General features: G+C 42.3%; 1 protein-coding gene and 1 long non-coding RNA gene across 2 annotated transcripts; both read right to left on the bottom strand.

The window, feature by feature from the left end:
- Positions 1-481: 481 nt before the first annotated feature.
- Positions 482-24,379, bottom strand: LOC122640088. The gene is made up of 6 exons (XM_043833212.1): positions 24,153-24,379; positions 22,837-23,878; positions 22,576-22,751; positions 1,908-1,944; positions 1,565-1,632; positions 482-1,414 (listed from the first exon to the last, which is right to left on the bottom strand). Exons 1-6 carry the CDS (start codon positions 24,251-24,253, stop codon positions 925-927), a joined length of 1,914 nt encoding a protein of 637 aa, XP_043689147.1. The 5' UTR covers positions 24,254-24,379; the 3' UTR covers positions 482-924.
- Positions 18,811-19,315, bottom strand: LOC122640089. Its single transcript, XR_006329622.1, has 2 exons — positions 18,973-19,315; positions 18,811-18,942 (listed from the first exon to the last, which is right to left on the bottom strand). It is a non-coding gene; the product is annotated as an uncharacterized LOC122640089 (long non-coding RNA).

The raw sequence follows: 24,379 nt of genomic DNA, 5'->3' as shown, positions 1-24,379 counted from the left end.
GAAGATGGGTGAAAATGCCTTCTTCACCCTCCACTTAAACTACATATGGGCTTTGCGTTTGGACACTTTCTTAAAAACTTGTCACAAAAATCATTTGCACCAAACCTATTTTTCACTCTACAATCAATTATGTTTAGTAGTTACCAAACACTTTTTACCATCTCATCAAAAATGGTTTTCAATAATGATTGTTCTAAATAGGAAAAAAAAAATGAAAAATGATACCAAAGAGGCCCTCCTCCCACAAAGTGTTTCATCCACTCAAAGAAAAAAAATCAGAGTTCGGTGCAAGAGTAGGGCTCAGGTTCACGTATGAGAACAGCTCACAGCCGTTCAGATGGAGGGGTGGATTCCAACTGAACGGCTGTGACCCGTTCTCATACGTTCATGTACTGACTCAATCTGTCACCCAAATGCCTGAATCAATTATGATGCGAAAAAACAATTTACGCAGCTAAAAGGAAAGCATGAATTTGAATGATTGATCAATGGCCTCAGGCTTGTGATTCAATAAGTGAATGGATGGATCATATTTCTTATTCCAATCTGATCCACCATCATCAATTTCCAAGGATCAGCTAAACAATCAAAGCCATGACACAGACATCTCCTTCCAACCATCCACAGACCATCTAACAAGGAGCTGTCTTTGCTGGGAGGGTACAATAACAATTGTTTTTCTTCTTGGATCTTAGAGATATTCTTAAAAATTAATAAAGAAAACAGAACAAGAAGGAAAATGGAGGAAAAGCAGAAAGCAAACTCACCCAACCTGAAACAGTGAAATCCATCTTTTGCAACAACCATCTGTCAGCCTGAAAATTTTCAGGTGCGCCATTCAGAGAGAATGCCAGGCTCATCTCTTCCAAATGCCTAGTCCCACGCAACTTGAGTTAACCAATTGCCACATCCATGCTCTAGTAATTAGTAACCATTGATCTGATGCCTTGGAGTAGGCCCCGAATAAAAGTCTCGAGTATCTGTCAACCGTGAAAACGGGATCTGGTTTTGGCCAGGCTGACCCCTCTGGCCAGAGAACCGATCAGCTGCCTTTGCATCGGAGACTGACCGAGAGAATGATTGGGCAAGCTCCAAGGCAGTAGCTGCTTTTCCATAGCGCAATCCTGGAGCATCAGGTAGAAATGGTTTAGCTAGCTCAACAGGCTTGCGCCAAGTCTCTGGCTCAGTCGGCTGTTCCTGCTGCTTTTCGGTCTCCTTACTATTCCTCCAGTTCTCATTCCGCCAATAACCCCTCTGTACCGCTGTTTTCTCATTGTCTAGCTGTTGATCTTTCCTCTCAGAATCCCTTCCAATCCTCTGATCAAGCGAGAAATTTGCCGCCCTGTCACCATATCTGGCAGAGGGAACTGCAACCTCGGGCTTTGTTTCAGTCTTGCTAAGCTCATGGTTTACCCTTCACATACCAATGGGTGATATTAATACAAATCCTATTGAATTTAGTGTCTTAATGTCCAGGAAACTTAGTCAAATGCAAACAGACAATTTTTTTTTCTAAAATCCCTATATGATAGAGAAAATCAACAATGAAGGACAGCATCACTACCTGGTGGGTTGTTGAGTAGCGTCAACATTGTTGAAAGCTACATCATCAATACCGCGCTCCTTCAGAACCTTAGGATATAAAATAATGCAAACATTGAAGATTAGCAAAAGAACTAGCAAACAAAGTGAACATAACCAATAACAATAGGCTTCTAGATTGGGCAAATCATGAATTCTAGCAAGCAAACAACCAGAGAAAACATAGAGAGTCTTAAGTAACCACCAAAAAGATGGTGTATGATTTTCATTTGAAAAAACCAAGGATAATTGCATGGACTTCATTATCTTCTGAAATGGTACTTCTATCTCCAGGCCACATAGCCAGGTAAAAGCTAAACGCTTACCAATTCTCGAGGGCGTGCACCACCAAACAATGATTTCCTGCATCAATAAAACAGATTGATCAAACAACTAACCAATTGCATCCCTGGTTCACAATTTTAGAAGTCAAAAAGAGAAGTAAAACTCTTAGAGGAACTTGAGGTTTAAATTGCAAAATATAATAACTATAAACTTGTTATTGATAATACCTTCTTATTTTGGACCACCCCCCACCCCCAAAAAAACAGAAAGAAAAAAAGAATACCTTCTTATCCAACAACCACAGCAAGTGCAGTAATTTGTGTTCTTTTACCAATAGGAAAGCAAATTTACTATTCCCAAATAGATTAAATCTTGACCTGTATCACCTATGGAATCTTGTGGTGCAACTATATGAAACAACTGAGAAAAAACTTGACACACGGACTAGAGTCTCAAGACCCAACAACCACCAACAAAACACTGTACTCATAATCTTCCATTAGTATGGCAAAGCTAACTTGCAGTTGCCAGCCGCTGATTACCACAGCTCGCTCATGGAAAAGCCCAAAAGCCAAATCAGGCATCACATCAATCCATTCTTGACTGACAAAAATCAACCATAAAATAGGACAGTGATATATACTTACCTCTGCCGTGTTATTGCATCCACTAGTTGAAAATATCAGATCCAGGTTATAGTAATCGAAAGAATGTTATGCTTTGCAGGTCAGCCAGGAGCATAAGCAGATTGATGCAGATAAGTCACTTAGAGGGCTTAATTTATTGAAAATAAGCTTTTGGTTGGGTTATGTAGGTGTTGGGCTTTTGATCCCATGGGTTTACTTTGTAATTAGCTAATTTAATGAGCTTAAAATATGGGTAGAAAGTAAGAAAACGGGATTTGCTTCATTAATTTAGTTAGAGTCCTATTTTGAGACTGCTTTCTTTATTATTTCACTTTCCTAGTCAATTTACGATACCTTATTAGTTAAGGATTGGGTTAGGCCTTTCCTTTTTAGTGTCTAAGTCTATTTTTTGAGTCTTCTATATATGTTTGTAAGGGAGGCCAGCATTGTACACGAATTTGAATAAATAAAAAAGTTGCTTATGCAATGTTGAAATCTTGAGATAGGATAAGTGACAGGCCTAGGGTGAGTTCTCATGGAGTGATATTCTTTAATAGAGATTACAATCCGGAGCAGAATGAGGATAATGTATTGGCAAGAATGTTAGACCATAAAGAAGCTATCAAATCCCATTTAAGTTGGGCCACCATCTTTATTTACAATTTAAATTTACTATTTACTTTATTACTGCAAGTATTTAAAGGGAAAAATAATAAGACTCCTACTCTAAGTACACAACTGAAATAACTTACAACTCAAACTCTATCTAACTCCTACGTATGTAACTCAAAACAAATATAAAATTTCTTCACCAAAAATAAATAAATAAATAAATATAAAATTAAATAAATAACCTACTAAATGACTAATTCCAACCCTTGTTGGACCAAAACCCATTGACCAGTTCTGTCTGGGTTTGGGCCTCCAAAGCCTATCATGCCGGTCCAACCAGCCAAGTGATACTGCATCAACTCTCCTCCTCTGAAAAGAACTCAACTCCTTCGAGTTTGAAAAAGGACCAAGGAGGCTGTCTGAAGCAACACACTGGAGGAGGAACGATCTTGCTACTTTCTTGAATTTAATGTCAGGTAGATCCTTAGCAAGAAGAACTTCATGGTTTTGTCATTGTGCTTGAAGGAGTAGGTATTTGCATACCTGAAATGTTTTGCCTTCTTATCAAACAACCACGATCAACCAAAAAGAATATGAGAGACCTTTAGAGGGAGGACATCAAATTGTATTGTATCAACAAATCCACCAATAGAATAGGTGAGTAAACACTTGCCTGTAACCTTGAGATTAGTGGTGTTCATCCATGCGACTTTGTAGGGGGTTGGATGCGGATGTCTATAATCCCAGTTTACGAACAACTTCTTCAGAGACGACATTAGTGCAACTACCTCCATTAATCACCAGACTACATAATTGGTCGTTGCACTTCACACGGATCTAAAAGTTACTGCTGCAGCGCCAATCTTCATCCTCAAAGACTTTGTGAGTAGGCAAAACAGGACGAAGAACATAACAAGGATGTCGCTCATCATCACTATCATTTCCATTGACTTCACCTGATTCACGCTTTGGTGGTAAATCAACTATCTCAACACCAAGGTGTTCTTCTGGAACATAAGGGATAAAAGAATCCTTCTCAATATAAGCCACCAAATAGTTGGGACACTGAGTAGTAACATGTCCATATGCATTGCATGTAAAACATTGAATGGCAGTCTTTGGCATCATAGAAGAGTTGTCGAAACCACACCGAGGCGGAGACTATGGTCGAGTAAGTCGTAAAGATGCCCTATCAGAATTACACCGAGGTGGAGATATGGCCGATTAGGCCGTGAAGATGACATAGATGAACCAGTAGCTGCGGTTTGCTGAATGACTTTTCTTTTGGGGGGGGGGGGGGGAAGACTATTGCTGATTGTAACTGTTACCCCTAGGAAAAGTGTCTGATTCCTTCGAGTGTATGGTCGTTTCAAACATTCTTCTACCTAATATGCAACCTGTACAGCATCTTCCATTATAGGCAATCAATTGGATGCGAGTGCAGCACTGATCTACGGGTGCAAACCATTGCGGAATTGTGCCACTAATACTTCATCCTCCTCAAAATCAGATCGACTAGCATAATAGTAGAATCTGGCAACAAGCTCCTTAATTGTTAGGTTTTCCTGTTTCAACTGTACAAACCTGAGGTGCATGTGCTGCTTGTAGTCAGTAGGCAAGAATCTTTTGTTCATGACTTCATGCATTTCAGCCCAACTAGGAACTAAACCAATACCTCAGGTCCAATTCTGTTGTTTTTGCTTGATCCACCAAACTCAAGTTGTGTAATAAAAATCAAGAACATCCAGTTTTGCTGCTCTTTCAACTCCATACCTAATCATCATATCGACTTACTCCATAAGGTGGGGGTGGGGGTGGTGGTGGTGTATTATGAGACGGGTCATGTGGGACGGAGTTGGAAGAATCCCCAGAATGCATGGGACTCTTTCCTTTATCAGAAGCCACCAGTTGGTCAATTGAAGCTTGCATGGTTGTCATCTACTATCACTCTAGCTCACACAGGTACATCAACTTTCCTTACAAAGGTTTCTAATTCTTCTCCTATTATATTTTCAAATGGATCCTCCACCTATGTGGCTGGTCATGGATCAGTTTCCCTTATTGAGTCCATGACTTTGTCTTCTGTTCTTCATGTTCCCTAGTTACCATTAAGCTTCTTATTTGTTAGTCAACTAACTAAATCTCTTAACTGCTCTGTCACTTTTTTCCTTCTCATTGTGTTTTTCAGGACCTTCAGACAAGGAGGAGGATTGGTAGCAGGCTTGAGCAGGCCGAAATCGACTATTTGCATAACATTGGTCCTTGCTCTTCAATGACATTTAGGTACTTGGGTCATTTGTCTCTCTCCAAGCTTCAACATGTGGTTTCTAGCTACAAGTCTATGTCTCGTTTGGAGGGTAAAGCCTGTGAACTACGGAAACATAATCGATCGTTTCCTGCTCGTAGATTTTTAAGAAGTCAGCCTTTATTTTCCTTGATTCATTCGGAGATCTGGGGTCTGTGTCGTGTTAAAAACATAGTTGGAAAAGCAGGTTTTGACTCAGCCAAGTCTCATGAAGACTCGCCAGGCTTAGAAAATGACAAGACTCAGTCCTGGTCAATCCGATTTTCCATTGACTCAGTAGTTTTGTCCGAGTCAAGAAAAAATCACCGAGTTTGTCAATTATCTTTGCAAATCGGTGTTAATGTCATGGCCGATGGAAACTCAATCAAGACCTGCAAGTTATGTTTGGGCAACTCTGTTTTCTCCGCATGAAAATTGCAGCCTGGACATCTCATCCACTTGTTACTTTCTACAAGTTCACCAAATCTCAACTGCTCGGTCTCATTGCACCTGAAACCCATATGCCAAGGGATCTTGAACAGGGTAGCCACCGACGAAGAGATGCAACAATGACTGCTTTGTGAGGAGGAAACTCTGGTGCTAGTTCAGGTTGCACATTTGCAAATTCGGTTTCTGGGTTTTGAAGCTCTACATGGAAACAATCCTCTAATAAAGGCATTGATACTTGCTGTTAGGTTTAATTTCAGATATGAAAACCCTAGGTAGGTGCAGATTCGGCATTGAGGTTTTCAATGTTTTGAGAGCTGTTTTTTAATTACAAGTCTAACGACTCTATCTAACCCCATGTCTCCTCGTTTCCCCCACCTCTTTCTCTCTCTCTCTCACGGTGTTTCTTGTGTTTATATTTTTCATATATTTTTTAATATTTGAAAAAACAAATAAACATACACAACTCGTTCTGACCAGGTTTGACTCGTTCGACCCACAAGGTTTTTGAAAAGACGAGTCCAGTCAAAAAACCTAGTTTTCCAACTATGGTTAAAAATAAGTTTGGTTTTTTGTACTTTGTTACCTTTTTGGACGATCACTCTCTGTTAACTTGAGTGTACGTGTTGAAGGATCATGCCGAGTTTGTCTGTTTTTTAAGATTTTTATAATGAAATAAAGACCCAATTTAATGTTTTCATTTGGGTATTTCATTCTGATAATGCCCAAGAGTACACTCAACATGAAATTTCAGCTTTTTGTTCTGCCTATGGTATGGTTCACCAAACTAGTTGTTCATATACCCCTCAACAAAATGGAGTTGTTGAACCAAAAAACAGACACCTATTAGACATTGCTCGATCTCTCATGATCCATATGAATGTTCCCAAGGTTTTAGGTCTCAGTTTCGCCCCTGGTTTGGCCAAGCCACGAAACCAAGCTCTGCCGAGATCTCGGCAAGTTGGTGTATTTTTTCCTGCCTTGACTCGGTGGTGGGTTTTGGTGGTCGTATGACCAAGATAGGTTTTGAAACTTGACATCCATCCTATTTTATGCCTTCTAAACACAATGGAAACATTAGTTTTTACAAATTCAAATCCAAAATGGTACTTTGACTTCTGACCTGAGGTTGGTAGTCTACGACGTAGGTGAGCTCTACCCAAGGCTATTCCACACAATATTTAGAACACATAATTAAAGTAGAGGTGTAATACAACTTAATTAAGCACTACGAATTAAAAAACATCAAACCAATTTATGGTTATGTTTGCTCATATTTTATATTCTCAGCTAGATAAGTGGTCTCCTAGGGCGGTCAAGTGTTTGTTTCTTGATTATTCTTGAACTCAGAAGGGGTATAAATGCTATGATCCGATTACCCATCGGCAATTTGTCAACGACGATGTTACTTTCTTTGAAGGCACTCCTTGTTTTGTTTCTCCTGTGCTGAACTCTCATATTGAGACCAATAGACAATGTACACCTCCTTTGCCAGTTCTTATGCCTTTTGATGATGTTCCAATTACCTCTTCTCCTAAACCGTTGCAAGGATATCAGTGGCGTCAAAAACTAGTGCCTCCTTCTGCTTCACAACCCACCATTCAGTCTTGCTTCTCCAATTGAAGTTCTGTCTGACTTACCAGTGGCTCTTCAAAAGGTTTAATTGAGTTTCGTATCGGAAGGGTTTTTATAAGAGACGTATCGTACGCTACAAATACGCATGAAAATGGTCAAGATACACATGGAAATACACTTTTGGAGCAATATATATATATATATGTAACATGTATCACGCATAAACACTAAAATGGAGAACAACGTATAACGAAACAAGAAACTTTCATTGATTTGAGTACAAATCCTTGCAAATGATCAAGTTTAATGCATCAACTTAGTTTTACCTAAATCTATCGATTTATAGCAAAAAATATGATTAAAAACCCCACCCCCAACTTCTTCTTCTTCTTCTTCTTCTTCCAGATGAGATCCCACCATGAGAGGTTCTTCTTCACCTGCACCTGCATCTCCCATCTCCTCTATAGTTTTAAAACTAAGATTCTCCAACTTAAATAGTTAATTTTCTCAGGTTGGAACTTGGGCACATCTGTGTGTATAATAATCAACTTGATCCAATGCCCTTTGACCTTTTTGTCCTTTCTCCTATTTTATTTTGCAAAAACTATATTTGATTGAATAGACCTTTAAGCTTCCAGTTTCCTGCTTATTAACCCATCAACAAGAATGTAATCTAATCTGAACAAATCAAGATGACAAGCTTAGACCGTGCTAGTGTTTGGTATTTTCACTTTCAACCCTGTAAATAGCAGTGAAATATAATGCTGGAGTGATCATAACCGATCCCCAAGGCCCTCTATTTATAGAGAATTGAAATACAATTAAACAAAATACAAATAGAAATGTTACCTCAGTCCTAATCCTATTAGGAATTCCTAATACAACTAGGAATGCCAGAATAGGACTCGGTTGAGGGAAAAACAATAAAATCAAATAAAAGAAGAAAATCTAATCTGACTAGTACTACTCCTAACATGACTAGGACTAATCCTAATCAAACTAGGACTACTTACCCCAATCGGGTAAGCAACCTATTTCAACACTCCCCCTCAAGTTGGAGCAAAGATGCCGATCATGCCCAACTTGACTAGATTGGAATGCAACAATTTTCCAGACAATCCCTTGGTGAAGATATCAGCAAGTTGATCCGCAAATGTCACAAAGGGAATACAAATCAGCCCATCTTCTAACTTCTCTTTGATGAAATGCCTATCTACCTCAACATGCCTGGTACAATCATGTTGTACAAGATTGTGTGCTATGCTGATTGCAGCCTTGTTGTCGCAGTACAACATCATAGGAAGACGAATAGAAACACCAAGATATTGTAGCAAACCTTTAAGCCAGAGTAATTCACAAATACCTTGTGTCATAGCTTGAAACTCAGCTTCGGCACTAGAACGAGCAACTACATTTTGCTTCTTGCTAAGCCATGTGACAAGATTTCCACCTACAAAGGAGCAATACCCAGAAATAGACTTGCGATCTGCAGAACCAGCCCAATCAGCATAAGTGTATGCTTCTATCCGTAGATGACCATTCATAGACAGAAGAATTCCTTTTCCAGGAGCTGACTTCAAATAGTGCAAGATACGAAGAACAGCCTTCATATGGGAAGAGTAGGGATCATGCATAAACTGGCTCACAGTACTCAGGGCGACAGCAATGTCAGGACGAGCGTGTGAGAGATAAATCAGCTTCCCTACAAGTCTTTGGTACCGGCCTTTATCAACAGGCTCACCCCCTTTTTCCTTGAGTCGAACAGTAGGGTCCATAGGAGTATCTAAAGGATGACAGCCTAGCAACCCGGTTTCAACCAATAAGTCTAGGACATACTTTCTCTGGGAGAGAAAAATGACTTTAGAAGATCTAGCCACTTCAATCCCAAGAAAGTATCGTAGTTTCCCTAGATCTTTGATCTCAAATTCTTGTCCAAGGAAGGTCTTCAACCGTCTGATCTCATCACCATTATTGTCAGTAACCACTATATCATCAATGTAGACTATAAGAACAGTGAGTTTTTCATCAGCCCTCTTTATAAAGAGTGTGTGATCAGCATTACTCTGCTTATAGCCCACTGAAATCATGGCCTTGTGGAACCGGCCAAACCATGCCCGATCGGTAAAAGTTCCTTGAGCAAGGTGTGGGTTGTTGGCACAGACCACTATAAATCCCGACACGCTCGGATTACCTCCGGTTTGTCTCAGTGATGGGGATACTGTTCCTCTATCTTCCTTCTTGCAAAGAACAATTATCTCTTTAGGCGTATCAAGCTAAGTCTCAGGTGCATCTCTTCAGAGCAGAAGCCATCCCCCCAACTAAACAGCATGAGTTTATCTCCACCAACTGCACCTCCGGTTACCCTCAAAACCTCTCATGCGTCCAAAGTTGATTATCTGTATGAACTCAGCTATACTCCGGCTGAACAGCAGATTCATCCTACCAACTTCCCCATCATCAATCCTTATGATGTTTTCCCTCAAACATCTACCTTTGTGACATGCAAGCTCCGGACTATCATCTCTCCAAAGAAGACCCAGGGTCTCAAAGAGTATGTCCAGGCTCCCCCTTTTTCCCAAAATCAGGTCACCGCCAGTGGCAAAGAGCAGTATTTTCCGGTTACTATCAGCCCTGAGCTGATCCGCCAATGGATCCATCTCGGCTACACCCATCTCCATCTGGGTGCTGTTAAGATCGCTACCACTTTCCATGGTCGGAAAGGTCTCCCTGTGGTGATGCGTTTGAACCTGCTTGACACGAGGTTCCGTAACTTCCCGCATGCCACGATTACCGATGTTCAGACCACCCTGAACGACGGCACCGTCTTCTATACTGTGTATCCGAATTACAATATCTCCCTCCAGGATCCCAACCTCCTTGATGCCTGGCAGTTCTTGATCCAGCTTACTGGTGCACCGCAGAAAGAAACGGCGATTGCAGCCACTCTTCATTACCAGATCTGTTACAGACTCCAGAATCATGCCATGAATCTCAACACAGGATTCTCTAGCAACGATGCAGCTCTCTTCGTCCAGATCAGCGAAGATCGGATCCCGACGATCACCCATGTTCCTAGACAGATCGACCGCACAGAGCTCCTCAAGCTAATTCCTGAATCATGGATCACGGCATAGGAATCCACACATAATATCCCGACTACAACTCCACCCTTGACGATGACTAATCCCGTCTACAAGCCTCTTGAGGATGGTCGCACTCTTGTCACCTATCCCAGACCGGCTCACATGTGTATTCCCGTCTCTCTTCCAGAAGACTGGATGGAGCAGGTCGATGATCTTGATGACCCTACTCCTGTCCCCCCTGCTCCGACTCCCAAGTCGCCGAGGAAGAAGAAGAAAGGACCCGATCCTTTATGGCTCCGTTATCAGGCTGGTTGCCCAAACGTCGGACCGCTTGGCGAAGACAGAGATCGCTATCAGTTCATTGTTGATTACGGCTCTGGCAAACCCTGCTCGTTGAGCTGTTGTTCACCTCCGCAGCCGCCACCCGATCCGCCGACCCCACAGTGCAAACCACATCCTTCACCGGCGCCGCCTTCCCCTCCAGCATCTCCACCTATGATGCTCTGGCAGACACAGATGCAGCAAGCCATTCTACAGCCAGCTATTCCCTATTTTATGGCTTCTGGCTCCGATGGTATCAGCAAGAATTTCTCTCCTACTGTTGATTATGAGGATGCGGATCGCCGCCGCCATAAGTGGAAAGTGACTCCTCCAAACATCCTTGATAACTTGGGTCAGATGGCATCTAACTCCTCTGTTGAGGCTCAGCTTAACTGGCAGGCCGAGAATGCTCTGGTTCAGAATCAGTATTTGCACAAACTGCCCAAGAGCACCATACTCTTGTCCTCCAGCAGAACGAGGTTGACATCCGTTATCTCAAAACACGGATCGAAGCCCTCCATCAAGAACTCATGACTATTGCCCTGACTGTTAAGGACTCATCCTATGCATCCTTCCTTATCTCTGGTCGGGAGAAGGAAAAGAAACATTTGGAGGACCAACTCAGACTGGCTCAGACTCCCTTACCATCCAGTCCCCCTTCCTATAATTACCCGTTGTTCTCTGATTCCTTCACCACCCCAACTCATCATACTCATACGGCTCCTCATAGTTTTCCTACAGCCATGTTTAAGGAATTGCAAGACCAACAGAGCAATCTAGCAGCCATCAAGGCAAAATCTTCCAAACCAAAAAGATTTCATCCTGCGCCTCCTGTCCGAGTCCACAACCTGTTTTTCCCTCTTATGTTACCCCAACACCTAGACCCACAGTTCAACCCACTTTTCAGCCACTCTCCGGACAACTACAAGGACCCCCTGGTTTCGTCCCTTGGGTTCCTCCCATGACAAAACCATCCTCCTCCGACTCCGCTTATACTGTTGTCCCTGTCCCTGAGAACCCGAATACTCTCAGTACCTACCTTACCCAATTAACTTTGTCTCCCCCTAATCTTGTCCCGGTTTTATCCCTCTCCAAAGTTTCCTCAGCCTCCTCCTACTCGGATACCGATTCTTCCCAGGATCCCCTGCCTGTTTTTCAAACAAATCCACCCCTACATCAAACCCTACTGAAGGGGTCACTGAGCCCATTATCCATAGTAGTGACAGTGAAATTGGTTCCACTGGACCTCCTCCACAACCTCAGCGGCAGCAGCCCCATCAATTTCCTCAAAGGGTTGATTCTCACCCTTTTGCAAATCAGGATCCCAAGCAGTTGTTCACTTTTGACGGCCTTCCGTTCCATAAGTGGCCTGAGCGGGATCTCTAAGTTTCATGCTTGGCTCACTGCAGAGATGTTGCATGAAGGAGCAACAGATAACACTGTTCTCACCAAGTTCCTCGCCCGTACCCATGGTACTTTACGGGAATGGTTCATGGCTCTTGGTGGTTATCGCCAGCTTCAGTGGACACAGATTCCCATCGATGTTTTCATTGCCCAGTTGTATAATGAGATGATCGGCCCTATTGAAAACAATCGCATCAAAGCCAGAGAAGAATATTTCCAGATGAAGTGTTGTTCTTTCCAAAAGGCTGACCTTGCTAAACATTACACTAGAATGCTTGACCGTTTCTATATCCTTGGCGGATTGGATGATCCCAACATGAAACAGGTCTTCCTCAACTCTTTCCCAGATCCCTTGGGAAAAGATGCTGTCAAATCTTTGCAGCAACTTGGCCTCCGCATTGACCAAGCCCCAGTTGGTCGTCTCTACCAGGAAATTCTCAGCGCTCTGCAGAAGCTCTGTGACCAGTAGCTGTTCTTCAAACAGTGGGAAAAGACCACCCACAAACTCACTGATGCATGTGACACTTCTTATCTCAAGATCAAGTGCAAGGAATCCACATGCTCTTGCCCCTCCAAGAAGAAATCTCATTTCTCCAAAGTCAGCTCTCGTCCTGCAAAGCCTCCCTTCCGGACTCACAGGTCCAACCGTTTTAAACGACGGCTTCAGTCCAAACATCACCAGTACAAGTTCTTCAAGAGAAAGAAGTTCAGACAAAAGACCTCTACTAAGTGTTATGCCTGTAGCAAGCCTGGCCATTTTGCTAAAGATTGTCCTGACAAGACAAAGAAGACCAAGCTCATGCACATGCTTGCCCAGTTCTCCATAACAGATGATCCAGAGGCGGATGTTGAGTCTCTCTACTCGGTAGATGATGACTTTTCGCCTGATTTACTGTTTGCTCTTGAAAATTGGGACGACTTCTCCAGCACCTCATCACCCGACTCCGAGTCCGATGGTTTTGACCCCATCTACCCGGCTATTTCACAAGATCCATAGACCCTTCCTACTTCACAACCTTCTTTGGCAATTACCAAAACACCCTTACCCCAAGCTCCTCTGTACATTTCCCCCACTCCATGGGAACGTCCTGTTAAAGTAATCGGTTACTTCGATACAGGCTGCTCTATGACCATTTTAGCCCCCCATGTCTTACCTTCTCAGTTTTGGAAGCCACACAAGCAGTATTTTACTGCTGCTGACGGTCAAACTTTCTCAGTAGACCTTATTTCCAAAGGTCCGGTCCGTTTCAAGATCTTCCATTCCCTTACCCTTAGCCATACTGTTTTAGGTTCTTCCCTTCCTGGTCGTGATGCCCTCATAGGCTTTGATCTCTTATGCCGCCTACCCCATCTCTGATGGAGTATCCATGGCCTTAGCCACAAAAAGAATTTTCTCCCCTGGACCACTGTTTCCAACTTATTACTAACGACTCCTATTGCAGATATCAAGCAACAACTGCTCACTCAATGCAGCGCTGATTCCCACACTGAGTTTCTCACTAAGTGTGATCATCCTCTCTGGCATAACCCTAAGTTCTTCATCCGGCTTCCCTTCAAGAAAAACGAAGATGCAAAACCGACCAAAGCCAGTCACTCTGGCATGAAGCCCGAACTCCTCGCCAGTGCTCGTCAGGAAGTGACCCTCTTACAGGCCCAAAACCTCATAGAGAAGACATCTTCCCCTTGGGCTTGTGAAGCATTCTATGTCAACAAGCGAGCTGAGCAAAAGAGAGGAAAATTCCGTTTGGTGATCAATTATCAGCCCCGTAATGCTTTCTTGGCTGATGACAAGTTCCCTCTGCCCACGCGGCCTGCTCTCCTTCTCCAGCTCTCCAAAGCTACGATCTTCAGTAAGTTCGACTTGAAGGCCGGTTTTTGGCAGCTTGGCATTCATCCTGATGATCATGCCAAGACAGGTTTCTGTATACCAGGTGGACATTTTCAGTGGACAGTTCTCCCTTTTAGTCTCAAAGTTGCACCCTCCTTATTTCAACAGGCTATGCTGCAAGTATATGTGTCCATCCAGGAGTATGCTCTCATTTACATTGATGATATCCTTCTCTTCTCCAACACGAAAGCAGACCATGCTCTCCTTCTTCAGAAATTCCTCGAGGTCACTCTGGCTCATGGTGTTATGCTCTCTCCCTAAAAAATGGAAGTCGTCGTTCCAACGATTGATTTCCTTGGTGTCACTATCTCCAAAGGCAGTTTCCAGCTCCAACCTCATATTGGCCGCTCACTTCTCGATTTCTCAGACGGCCCTCTCACTCGGCAGCAACTACAACAGTTTCTCGGCATTATTAATTATATGACCGAGTTCCTTCCTCATCAAATCCGGTTCACAAGTCATCTTCACCTTCTCCTCAAAAAGGATGCTCCCCCTTGGTCTCAGGTCCATACCAAAGTAGTCCAGGCCCTGAAGACTCTTGGTCAGTCTCTGCCCACCTTGCAGATTCCATCCTCTGGTTTATGCATCTTACAGTCTGATGCCAGCGACACCCAATGGGGTGCGGTTCTTCTTGAAGAAACCCCGGATAAGAAGCGTCGCGTCTATGGTTACCGTAGTGGTACGTTCAAACCCACTGAACAACATTATCATTCTACCTTCAAGGAGATCCTTGCAGTCCACCGTGGCATAGAAAAATTCCAGTTCTTTCTGGTTGGACACACTTTCCAGGTCGAGATGGACATGACAGCTTTTCCAAAAATGCTACACTTCAAGCAGAAGCAGCTTCCTGAGTCTCAACTGTTACGATGGGCACAATGGTTCTCTCAATGGTCTTTCCACGTCAAGCACATCAAAGGCAAGGACAACGTCCTTGCTGATTTCCTTTCTAGGACTAAGCCTCCTGTTTCTTCGACCATACCTATTCTCTGTATGCCACTCACCCCCGGAGCTTCTTCCTCCTCTGCTCCACCACCACCAGCAAACCCATTACTCACCCTTCTCCCAACTCTCCCCATTTCACTATTCAGTGAAATATCCCTTCGAACCTTACAAGCCAATAGTGTCTCCACTTACCAGTCTATCCTTTTTTCCATCGTCCACAAGAATGGTCTCCAATATGACTGGGTAGTCTGTCATCCCGATTACCCATTTCTCACTCCATTCACCATTAACCCAGCACTCTTTGACAAAGAATGTATTGTGTTCTTTTGGCATCTCCTCGCCGTCCATTGGATTGCGCTGACCTTCAACCGTCACACTCTCTACCATTACCTGAGCACCGTCTCCACTGTTTTCTCCAACCCTACTGGCAATTACTATTTCCGCCTCCAAAGGCCCCAATGCTTAGCCCGTTTCCTCCGCCTTTTTGCTCCAATACCTCACTGGCTATCTATGCTTTCTGCCCTCGATGATCTCCCCTTCGTCACCTACATATTTCATCGACCCCCTGACTTCATCCATCATAACCTTGTCTCTCCCCCTGTTCTGGAACACCATCTAGTTGCTTATGATCCCATTTTCTTCCTCCATGGAACTAGTCAAGAGGATCTCTTCACCCACCGAGATGAGTCTGATGCCCACAAGGAAACATGGTTTGCTTTCATGACTACGATGTGCGCCCACAATCATGTCGACCCAGCCACTCTGCCAGCTTGCCTTCTCCAAAGCACCCGTACTGCCTGGGAAGTCAACAACGAACTGCAGCACCCGGTCATCCACTGACTCCTGAGCGAACACCTGGAATTTGAAGTCGATCATGCCCTCGATATGTTCATCCCCTATTCCAGTGACAGCGGTCTCGACACCGATTAGTGCTCCACAGTACCTCTTTTGTCATTTGTATTTAAAGTAACTAGAGTTTGTAATAACTATGGTTAGTCTGTTACCATGGTTAAATTTGTTTGTACTTTGTCTTAAAGTAACTTTAGTTTGTCGGCTGGTTGTACTAACTATGGTTTATATGTTACCATGGTTTAGTTAAAGTAACTTTAGTTTGTCGGCTGGTTGTAATAACTATGGTTTATATGCTACCATGGTTTAGTTTATATTTTGGTTATTTAAGCCACTCGGCTCTTTGTAAAAATTAAGAATTCCGCAGTAATAGAACTCCTCTGAATTTGGTTCCTTGGTTTCTGTCACAAGAGAACCCTGGTGGAATGTCCATATACACCTCCTCATCCAGTGCCCCATTAGGAAGGCATTTTTTACATCTAACTGCTGCAAATCCCATCCAAGGTTGACTGCACAAGATAGTAACACACGAACAGTATTTAACTTTGCAACAGGTGCAAAAGTTTCTTGGTAATCAATGCCGTATGTCTGAGTGAACCCCTTGGCCACGAGTCGTGCCTTATACCTATCCACAGTGCCATCCACCTTCTGTTTCACCACAAACACCCATTTACATCCAACGGTTTTTTAACCAGGTGGAAGAACCACAAGCTCCCATGTGTTATTTTTCTTCAAGGCTTCCATTTCTTCCATCATAGCTGCGTTCCACTTTCAGTCTGATAGAGCTTCCTGCCAATTCGGCGAGATCTCAACTCGACTCGGTTTTTCCAAGGGTCGAGTTGGTACCGAGTTGCGAGTTTTAGTACCTTGATGCTAGCAACTCGGACTTTGTGTTGGATGTTGTTATGAAGAGGCTGATTGTTACTCCATTAGTTTCATCTGGTGATAAGTTAGCTGATCTATTTACTAAGTCTATTTTTGGTCCTACGTTCCGGAAGTGTTGTTCCAAGCTGGGCATGGGTGATTTGTATGCTCCAACTTGAGGGGAGTGTAAAGTTATTTGTGCTTAGGCCCCTATAGGATGTCGTGTGTACCTCCTATTGGACCCATTCCCATACATAGGTAGTGGTGTTAGACAGCACTCACAATAGGGTGAGTGTCCCTATCATTAGAGAGTCCTTGTTAGTAGTTGTTTGCTAGGTAGTCTACTATAGTTTACTATTCTATTCCTTATTCTGTTATGATTGTAATTCAGTTTGTTATTATAAATAAACCACTAGCCAGCATTAGACTCATTCTGAGTCCACCGCTGGCTCAGTCTTCTTCTCAGCTCTCTTCTTCTCTCTCTCAGTGTGTTCCTTCTCCTCACTTTTCTGGTTGTCTAAGTATTTGATTCTCTCAAGTTACAGTGTAATTTTTCCCTCTGGATTTGAAGGATTAGAAAAAATGGCGTACCCAGTGCACAAGGCTCCCGCCATTGCAGGATCTGGGGAGGGTCATTATGCACGTAGCCTTACCCCGCTTTCACGGAGAGGCTGTTTCCCGACTCGTACCCAAGCAACCTTACCATTGCACCGAGGTCCGCCCTCTATTGAAGGATTAGAAACAACAGGTTAAAAAGTTAAGTAACAACTTAAACACCATAAAATCCACCTGCCCCAAACTTGGGCTAGTGTTGGGCAAATTCAAATTCAAGGTCAGGTTTGGCTAGATTCAGCCCAAGCCCAACCAACCAAGTTGCTTCACTGGACTCAATAATATTAAATAAAAATTCAAAGAAGGATTAAATTGTTGATGTAAGAGAAGCAGAGTTGGAACAAATCAATTCAGCTTGTGTGAGGAAAAGTAATGCAGGAGCACAATCACGGTTCTGGTTTTGGGTCAATTTTCTGGTTCACAACTGAGCCCATGGTTCAAGTTTTGGTTCAGATATGGTTTTGTGAGCCACTTAAGGCTTATCCAACTTGTGGAGCCCATTTGAGGGAGTTCATAGCTTGCGTTATGGAGTTCCTCTCTACCCACAAGTCGTGGCTAGATTTTAGGAACCTTGTCACTATTTAAATCATGAGATACTTAAGAGTTTTTATTTCATCAGTTTCCTCATGTAATTAAGTTGTCTTAATTCAGTTGTTAATGTTTGAGTCAACATAGGACTCCTTTATAGCCTACGGCTGGAAGGAGAGAGTATTAGTTGGTTAGTCTTTTATTTCTTTATTATTCAATTAGTGAGCCAGCAAGGGACTCCTCCAACAGCCCACGCATGGAGTGTCCTCATGAGTTTTTGTTTTGTTTTTAGTTTCCTTTTTAAAGTCTGTCATTCAGTTATAAATATATTGTAAGAGGCATACCTACCCCCCAACACACACACACGAATTGGAATGAATGATTTGGACTTTGGAAATCGCAATGTGTGGCTGAGCTCTATTCTCCCCCTCACATTATACTTCTCTTTCCTCTCTCCCTCTTTCCCCATCGATTTCCTCTGTTCTATCTCCTCTGTTTTTTCTTCTAAATTTATGTTCATGGGTATTCACAGCCCCGGAACAGCCCTCTTTCTTCATCTGTTATTCTCTCTCTTAAGCCCACCATAGCAGATCCTTTTTTTTATCTGAATCAAAAGAGATACTTATTTAACTCAGCCTTATCCCAACTAAATGGAGTCGGCTACATGGATACTATTTCTCCAATCAGCACTATTCAAAGCCCTACAAGATTCCAGTCCTAAACCAATTTCTCCAACTAAAGGTTTGTTCTAATTTGTTCATTCTTTATTTTATCATTTCTAGTTTTACCACAACATCCTTGTTTCAGCCACAATAAGTTTATTTAAATGTTTTTTCTTTACTGCCAAATATTCAGCATTTCAACCCCATACATAATTGCTTGTCATATAACTATTCTATAAAATTTCCCTTTCAGTTTTAACGGAATATGTCAATAACACAACACTCCGGATGCACCTCTCCATTCCATCCGCCTATTCTAATTCTTTGCATAATATCGTCCTCTATTTATCCTCCTTTATTCATAATTGAACCTAGGTATCTAAAGTTACCACTTTTGTGGTAACTCCACATCATCAATTTTCACCACCCCACTCTCAGTCCTACAGTTTCTAAGGTTACACATTATATACTCTGGTTTTGCTCTACTTATCATAAAACCTTTTGATTTCAAGGTTGATTTTCATAAATCCAACTTTGCATTTATCCCAGCATTTGTTTCATCCACCAAAAGAATATCATCTGCAAAAAGCATACACCGAAGGATCTGATCTTGAATGTTTCTAGTCAACTCATCCATGATTAGTGCAAACAAATACGGCCTTAGAGCTGAACCTTGGTAATCCAATTGTTATTGGGAACACACCACCATGTACCGTCACAGTTCTTATGCTAGACACTACATCATGATACATATCTTTAATTATGTATTTACTCAAAACATTTTTCTTCTCAAAAACTTGCTAAATTAACTCTCTAGAAAGTCTATCATAAGCTTTTTTTAAATCAAAAAAGACCATATGAAAATTTTTCTTACATGCTATAAATCGTTCCATTAGTCTATTAAACAAATAAATAGCTCTTGTGCTTGATCTCACTAGCATAAAACCAAATTGGTTATCCCAAATATTAGTTTCTTGTCTCGAGCGAGCTTCAACTACTTTCACCCATAATTTCATTGAATGGCTCATGAGTTCAATTCCTCTATAATTATTACGGCTTTGCATATCACTGATGTAGATCACAGGTCTATGTGTAGCCGCAGGAACAAGGCCCCAAACCCGCCCAGTGTAGTTGTGGGAGGCAGCCTGCTCTGATGATGTGGCCAAGTTTGGTTGGTTCGATGGACCAGATTTCTAATTTTGAGGAGCATCTTATAAAGAATGAGCAAGAACCTGTCCAGGTTCATCCCCCCTATTGTCCAGCAGAATTAAAGTTGATTAATTTCCAGAATTAAAGGGAAAATTATCTGCTCCATTTCCTGCCCGCTCCATTTCCCCAAGTGCCTCTAATAGAGGGGGGCGAACCCCACCCGGACAGTGTGGTTGGGCAGGGGTAGGGTGGTCTTTTGTGCCCCCTCCTATTTGAGGAACTTGGGGAAATGGAGCCAATAATGATCCAAATTAAAGTGGATTTACTTCAGGAATTAAAGAGGAGATCGATCAGTTATTTAAGGAGATATTTTCAATCATATTTCCTATTATATCGAACAGTTATTTCCAGCACATTATGAGATATCGACAACATAGTTGTCACGGCGGTTAGGCAACCCAAGGCGGTGGAGAAGTTAAAAAAACAAGGCGACGCCAAGTAGCCGACCGAGGCACCCAAGTCGACCAAAGCACCTGGACTCCTAGGCGATGCCTTGACAACTATGATCGACAAGCAGTTAAAGGGGGAGAAAATGACCAGATTTGGTGGGCTCCATCGCCAGCTGATGAAGATCAAGCTAAAGGCAATATTGCTGTGTGTGGATGCCATGGAGGCCTTCTTTTCAAGTCAAAACAGCTGTCAAGCTGATCTGGATTAGGAGAAATTTTAGGATTCAGTTATACCTTGCGTGGGATTTTATTAGACTAGGAAGTTTCTATTTTATAGAGATGTTTTATGTAATGAGTAGTCTCTATTTTTTAGGATTTTTTTTTTTTTTTTTTTTTTTAGTTAATTAGATTTCTATTAGGATTTTATTTTATCTCTAGAAGATTTTGATGTAACCGATTTGAAGTTTATAAATAAAGAAAAACAGTGCTGAAAACAGCCATTTCGAGTCTAAGAGGAAAAAAAATGAGCTTGATTAAAACCATTAATTGCGGTGATAGACAGTGGTGGAGGGCCGGTTAGGGAAGAAGGGGAACCTGAGAAAAACTCAGAGTTGAGGGAGAGAAGGGATCACATTGGAAGAAAGGGGGGGGGGAAGAAGAGTGCACACGCACAGCCACATAGGCTACTCAAACCACAACTCAACTATTCTATTCTATTCAATTGAGTTCTAAGAAAAAAAATAGAATTTTTTACAAAAAAAAGGGATAAATTCCAGGAATTTCCAAGGAAAAGCCAATCCATGAAATGGACTCGTGTTATGTGCGTGAATCTTGGTGGAGAGAAAATAGAGATTTGGCTCTATGGACAAAGCCAGACGTCCTGGCGCAATTGGGAAGCCGCCAATCCTCTCTCAAGATAAACTCAAGAATTAAATTAAGAATTTTCTAGTCTCTTTCTACTTCTTCATTCATCAATTAATACACGGATTATCCTAACTACCCACTTCCCACTCCTACAATTTCTCCCTACAACTCATCCCACTTCTAATAACTACGTATAATTAACAATAACTAAACACAATCCAGTACATACATATAATGAACAATAACTAACCACAATCACAAGAAACCACACCTAAGCAAGAACCGGCACATAACATTCCATTCCCTAAAATTTGGTCTTGTCCTCAAGACCACTAAATTAAAAATAATTTCACCCAGATCCCAAATCTTGTTGGGGTAATTCCTAAGTTGCTTCCATCAATTGCCAATGTTACGCCCACGAACTTGTCAGTCCAATAACGCTTGAAGAACCTAATGAAAATCTCGTACGGACCCGGGACAGTCAATCTCCCCTGAACAAATCTTTTCCAACCACTCTTGTTTAAGCCGTTGAACAGAGGAGGATATTTCCGTATAGACCCAAGACGGTCGATTTCCTCTGTCGTGCCTGGCTCTAATGCCATTTGTTATGTGTGTGGCTCTTGGTGGAGAAAAAATACAGATTTGGCTTTATGGACAAAGCCAGGCGTCCTGGCGCAATTGGTAGGCCGTCAATCCTGTAGAAAAATTGTTGCCCACCCAACAATAGAATCCAAATCACAAAATAGTAATGTCTCAATCTTTATCCTCCTTCGCCATTTCATCTTTACTAATCTAACTTTCTCTTTCTTCTTGGTAGTGATTTAGAATAAAAGATAGCAGGACCACCACTAATCAGCAAAAGTGTGGCATGGACATTAACCATTTAGCGACAATTTTTGTAATATACATATACATGGATGTTAGATTTCCTCTAATGCTCCATGGCACTTTTCCTGCAACACAACTATTAACTCATAATACAACCATAGTGTCATGACTCATGACCACATTCTTTTTGAATCCTATCCCTCTCCGCCCAATTATACTTAAGGATTCTCCTATTTTACATTCCATTTGGGTTTTTCTCTTTTGACAAATTCCAGTTGGAATTTATTTTGTTCCTTATTGTATGGATTTATCTGGTTATCCTTGAAACATAAAACAAAATATTAAAATTCAAAAACAAGGTTACTCCATTGTGACCAAATGGTCACGGGTTCAAGTCTGGAAACAGCCTCTCTGCTGAAAGCAGGGGTGAGGCTGTGTACATTATGACCCTCCCCAGAACCGGCAGTGGCGGGAGCCTCGTGCACTGGGTACACCCTTTTTTTTTTAATTCAAAAATAAAATATCAGATTTCATATCATTGACTTATTTATTCAAAGAAACTTCTCTTCAGATTCTATATCAAATTTGATATAACCATAATTATCATTCTATTGCAGGTGTTATATAAGAAACTACAGTGAACAAGAGATACAAGCATATAAGGATTTTTTTCTTCAAAATTGGATAACAATGGAAAATAGCTGCAGAACAAGTTTACCAACCTTTCTCTTTCAAAATTTTCTTCCTGTTGTTCTAGAAGCTGCGAACGGGGCTTTAAATTCAATTTGGGGCGTTCAAATGTCAAGTTCCCCACTTCAGCTCCAGCTGACCCCAGTTTTGGGGGATTTGCATTTGCATGTGATTCATTGATAACTTCCATATGGGCAGATTGATAACCCTATATTCAACAAAATGGCAAACTTCCATTACAGTCAACTAAAAAATGAATGCAAGAAAGCATAACCAAGTTATCGACCAAATACCTGCTGCTTATTTTCCACAACTGGTGGTTCTGAAGTCTCCAATGGTTTTGACCTAGGAAGGAGCTTCAGTTTAGGCCTCTCAGATACTTCTGAAGGCATTGGTGATTGAATTTGGGACCCGACAAATTGACCTTCAGTGGAAGCAGGTCGAACACCATCAGGATAGATCGGCAAGCTCCGATCTTTTGTCTCCGGATATATCGGAGACCTCGCCCTGTCTGTTGCATCTGGATACAATGGAGACCTCGCCTTCTCATAGTCTGGCAACTCCTTCACACTACCACGGGCACCATCATCATTAATGCGACACCTTTCAGTGTACCTTCCTCGCATTACATCGTGGTCGCCCCTTTCACTAATTGGGGCAACACCAATATATGCAATATTATCTTTGGAGCGAAAATCACTCTCTGGATCAAATAAGCTATTCAATTCAACATCAGGGGAATGATGGATCGGTTGCTTAGATTGCCATCTACCCGATGAGACCTTCTCAAGGGCACTAGCCTGCGCAAACCTGGAGACAGCACCAGGACCAGACAAGGCAGAAGCAGCCACCGGCTCACCGACAGCCTCCTTCCTCGTCCCCCACGCATTTGGATGGGAACTAGCAGCAGCCTGACCGTTAGAACCAGCTTGGACTTGCGGATTCATCCCCATGGAAACTGCTCCAGTGAATCTCGTAGGATAGGAACTAGGAGCGGCACTTGGTGAGTGAGAAACAGAACTTGAAATCTGTCCAGTAAACTTTCCAGGAGCCACAGAATCCGGCTTCTGCTCCGGACGACTAGGCGGAACAACGAGGCTTTCATCACTGACGGTTCGACGCGGAGCCGACACGCCATCCAATGGCTTGCGTTCATCCTCGTCGAAGTTCCGGCCGATGCGGGAAGGGTGCGACAGGAGAGAAGTTTTCTCGTCAAAATTACGAGTCGCGCCAGAAGACCCTGGCCGTGGACGATGATCGGATCTGCCCACAGGGTTTCCCCATGCGTTCGGGATCTGACGCTCAAAACCAGGACGATCGGAAGGCCTTACAATGCTGGAAGGAAAAAAATATACAATTTTTACACCATAATAAAAATCAAGAAATCTATCATGTACCATCAGAAACTGAATTAAACTCTAAAAATAATAGAAGCAATCTGAAATCGCCAAATCGATGGTATAATGTGAATACAGGATTTCGATACGCAATGAACTATTTTTTACAAAGATTGGGTTTTTTTTTTACTTTTGATTTTTATTGATTCTTTTAAATAAAAGGAACATCAAGGAACATGATTACGACCAAAAAAATCTATTGCAGAACATACACTCCGGGAGCAGAAGGTAGAGGAAGATCAGAAGGGATGGAACCGCCATGAAAGTCTTTCAGTGTCATGGTGGAGCCGCTGAAAGGTTTCTTCTTCGACATTCTCCCTCTTTAGCTTCGCTACTCTCCTCTCCGCTTCTGTTCTCTCTCCTATGTGTACAATTACAGAACGACGATCACTCACTCTTTGAGTCTTTGGATTGCGCAAGAGAGACAGAACTCAGACGA

The sequence above is a fragment of the Telopea speciosissima genome, chromosome 9 (assembly GCF_018873765.1).
Source record: "Telopea speciosissima isolate NSW1024214 ecotype Mountain lineage chromosome 9, Tspe_v1, whole genome shotgun sequence".
In the NCBI taxonomy this organism is placed as follows: domain Eukaryota; kingdom Viridiplantae; phylum Streptophyta; class Magnoliopsida; order Proteales; family Proteaceae; genus Telopea; species Telopea speciosissima.
This window is presented reverse-complemented; position numbering and strand designations above follow the sequence as displayed.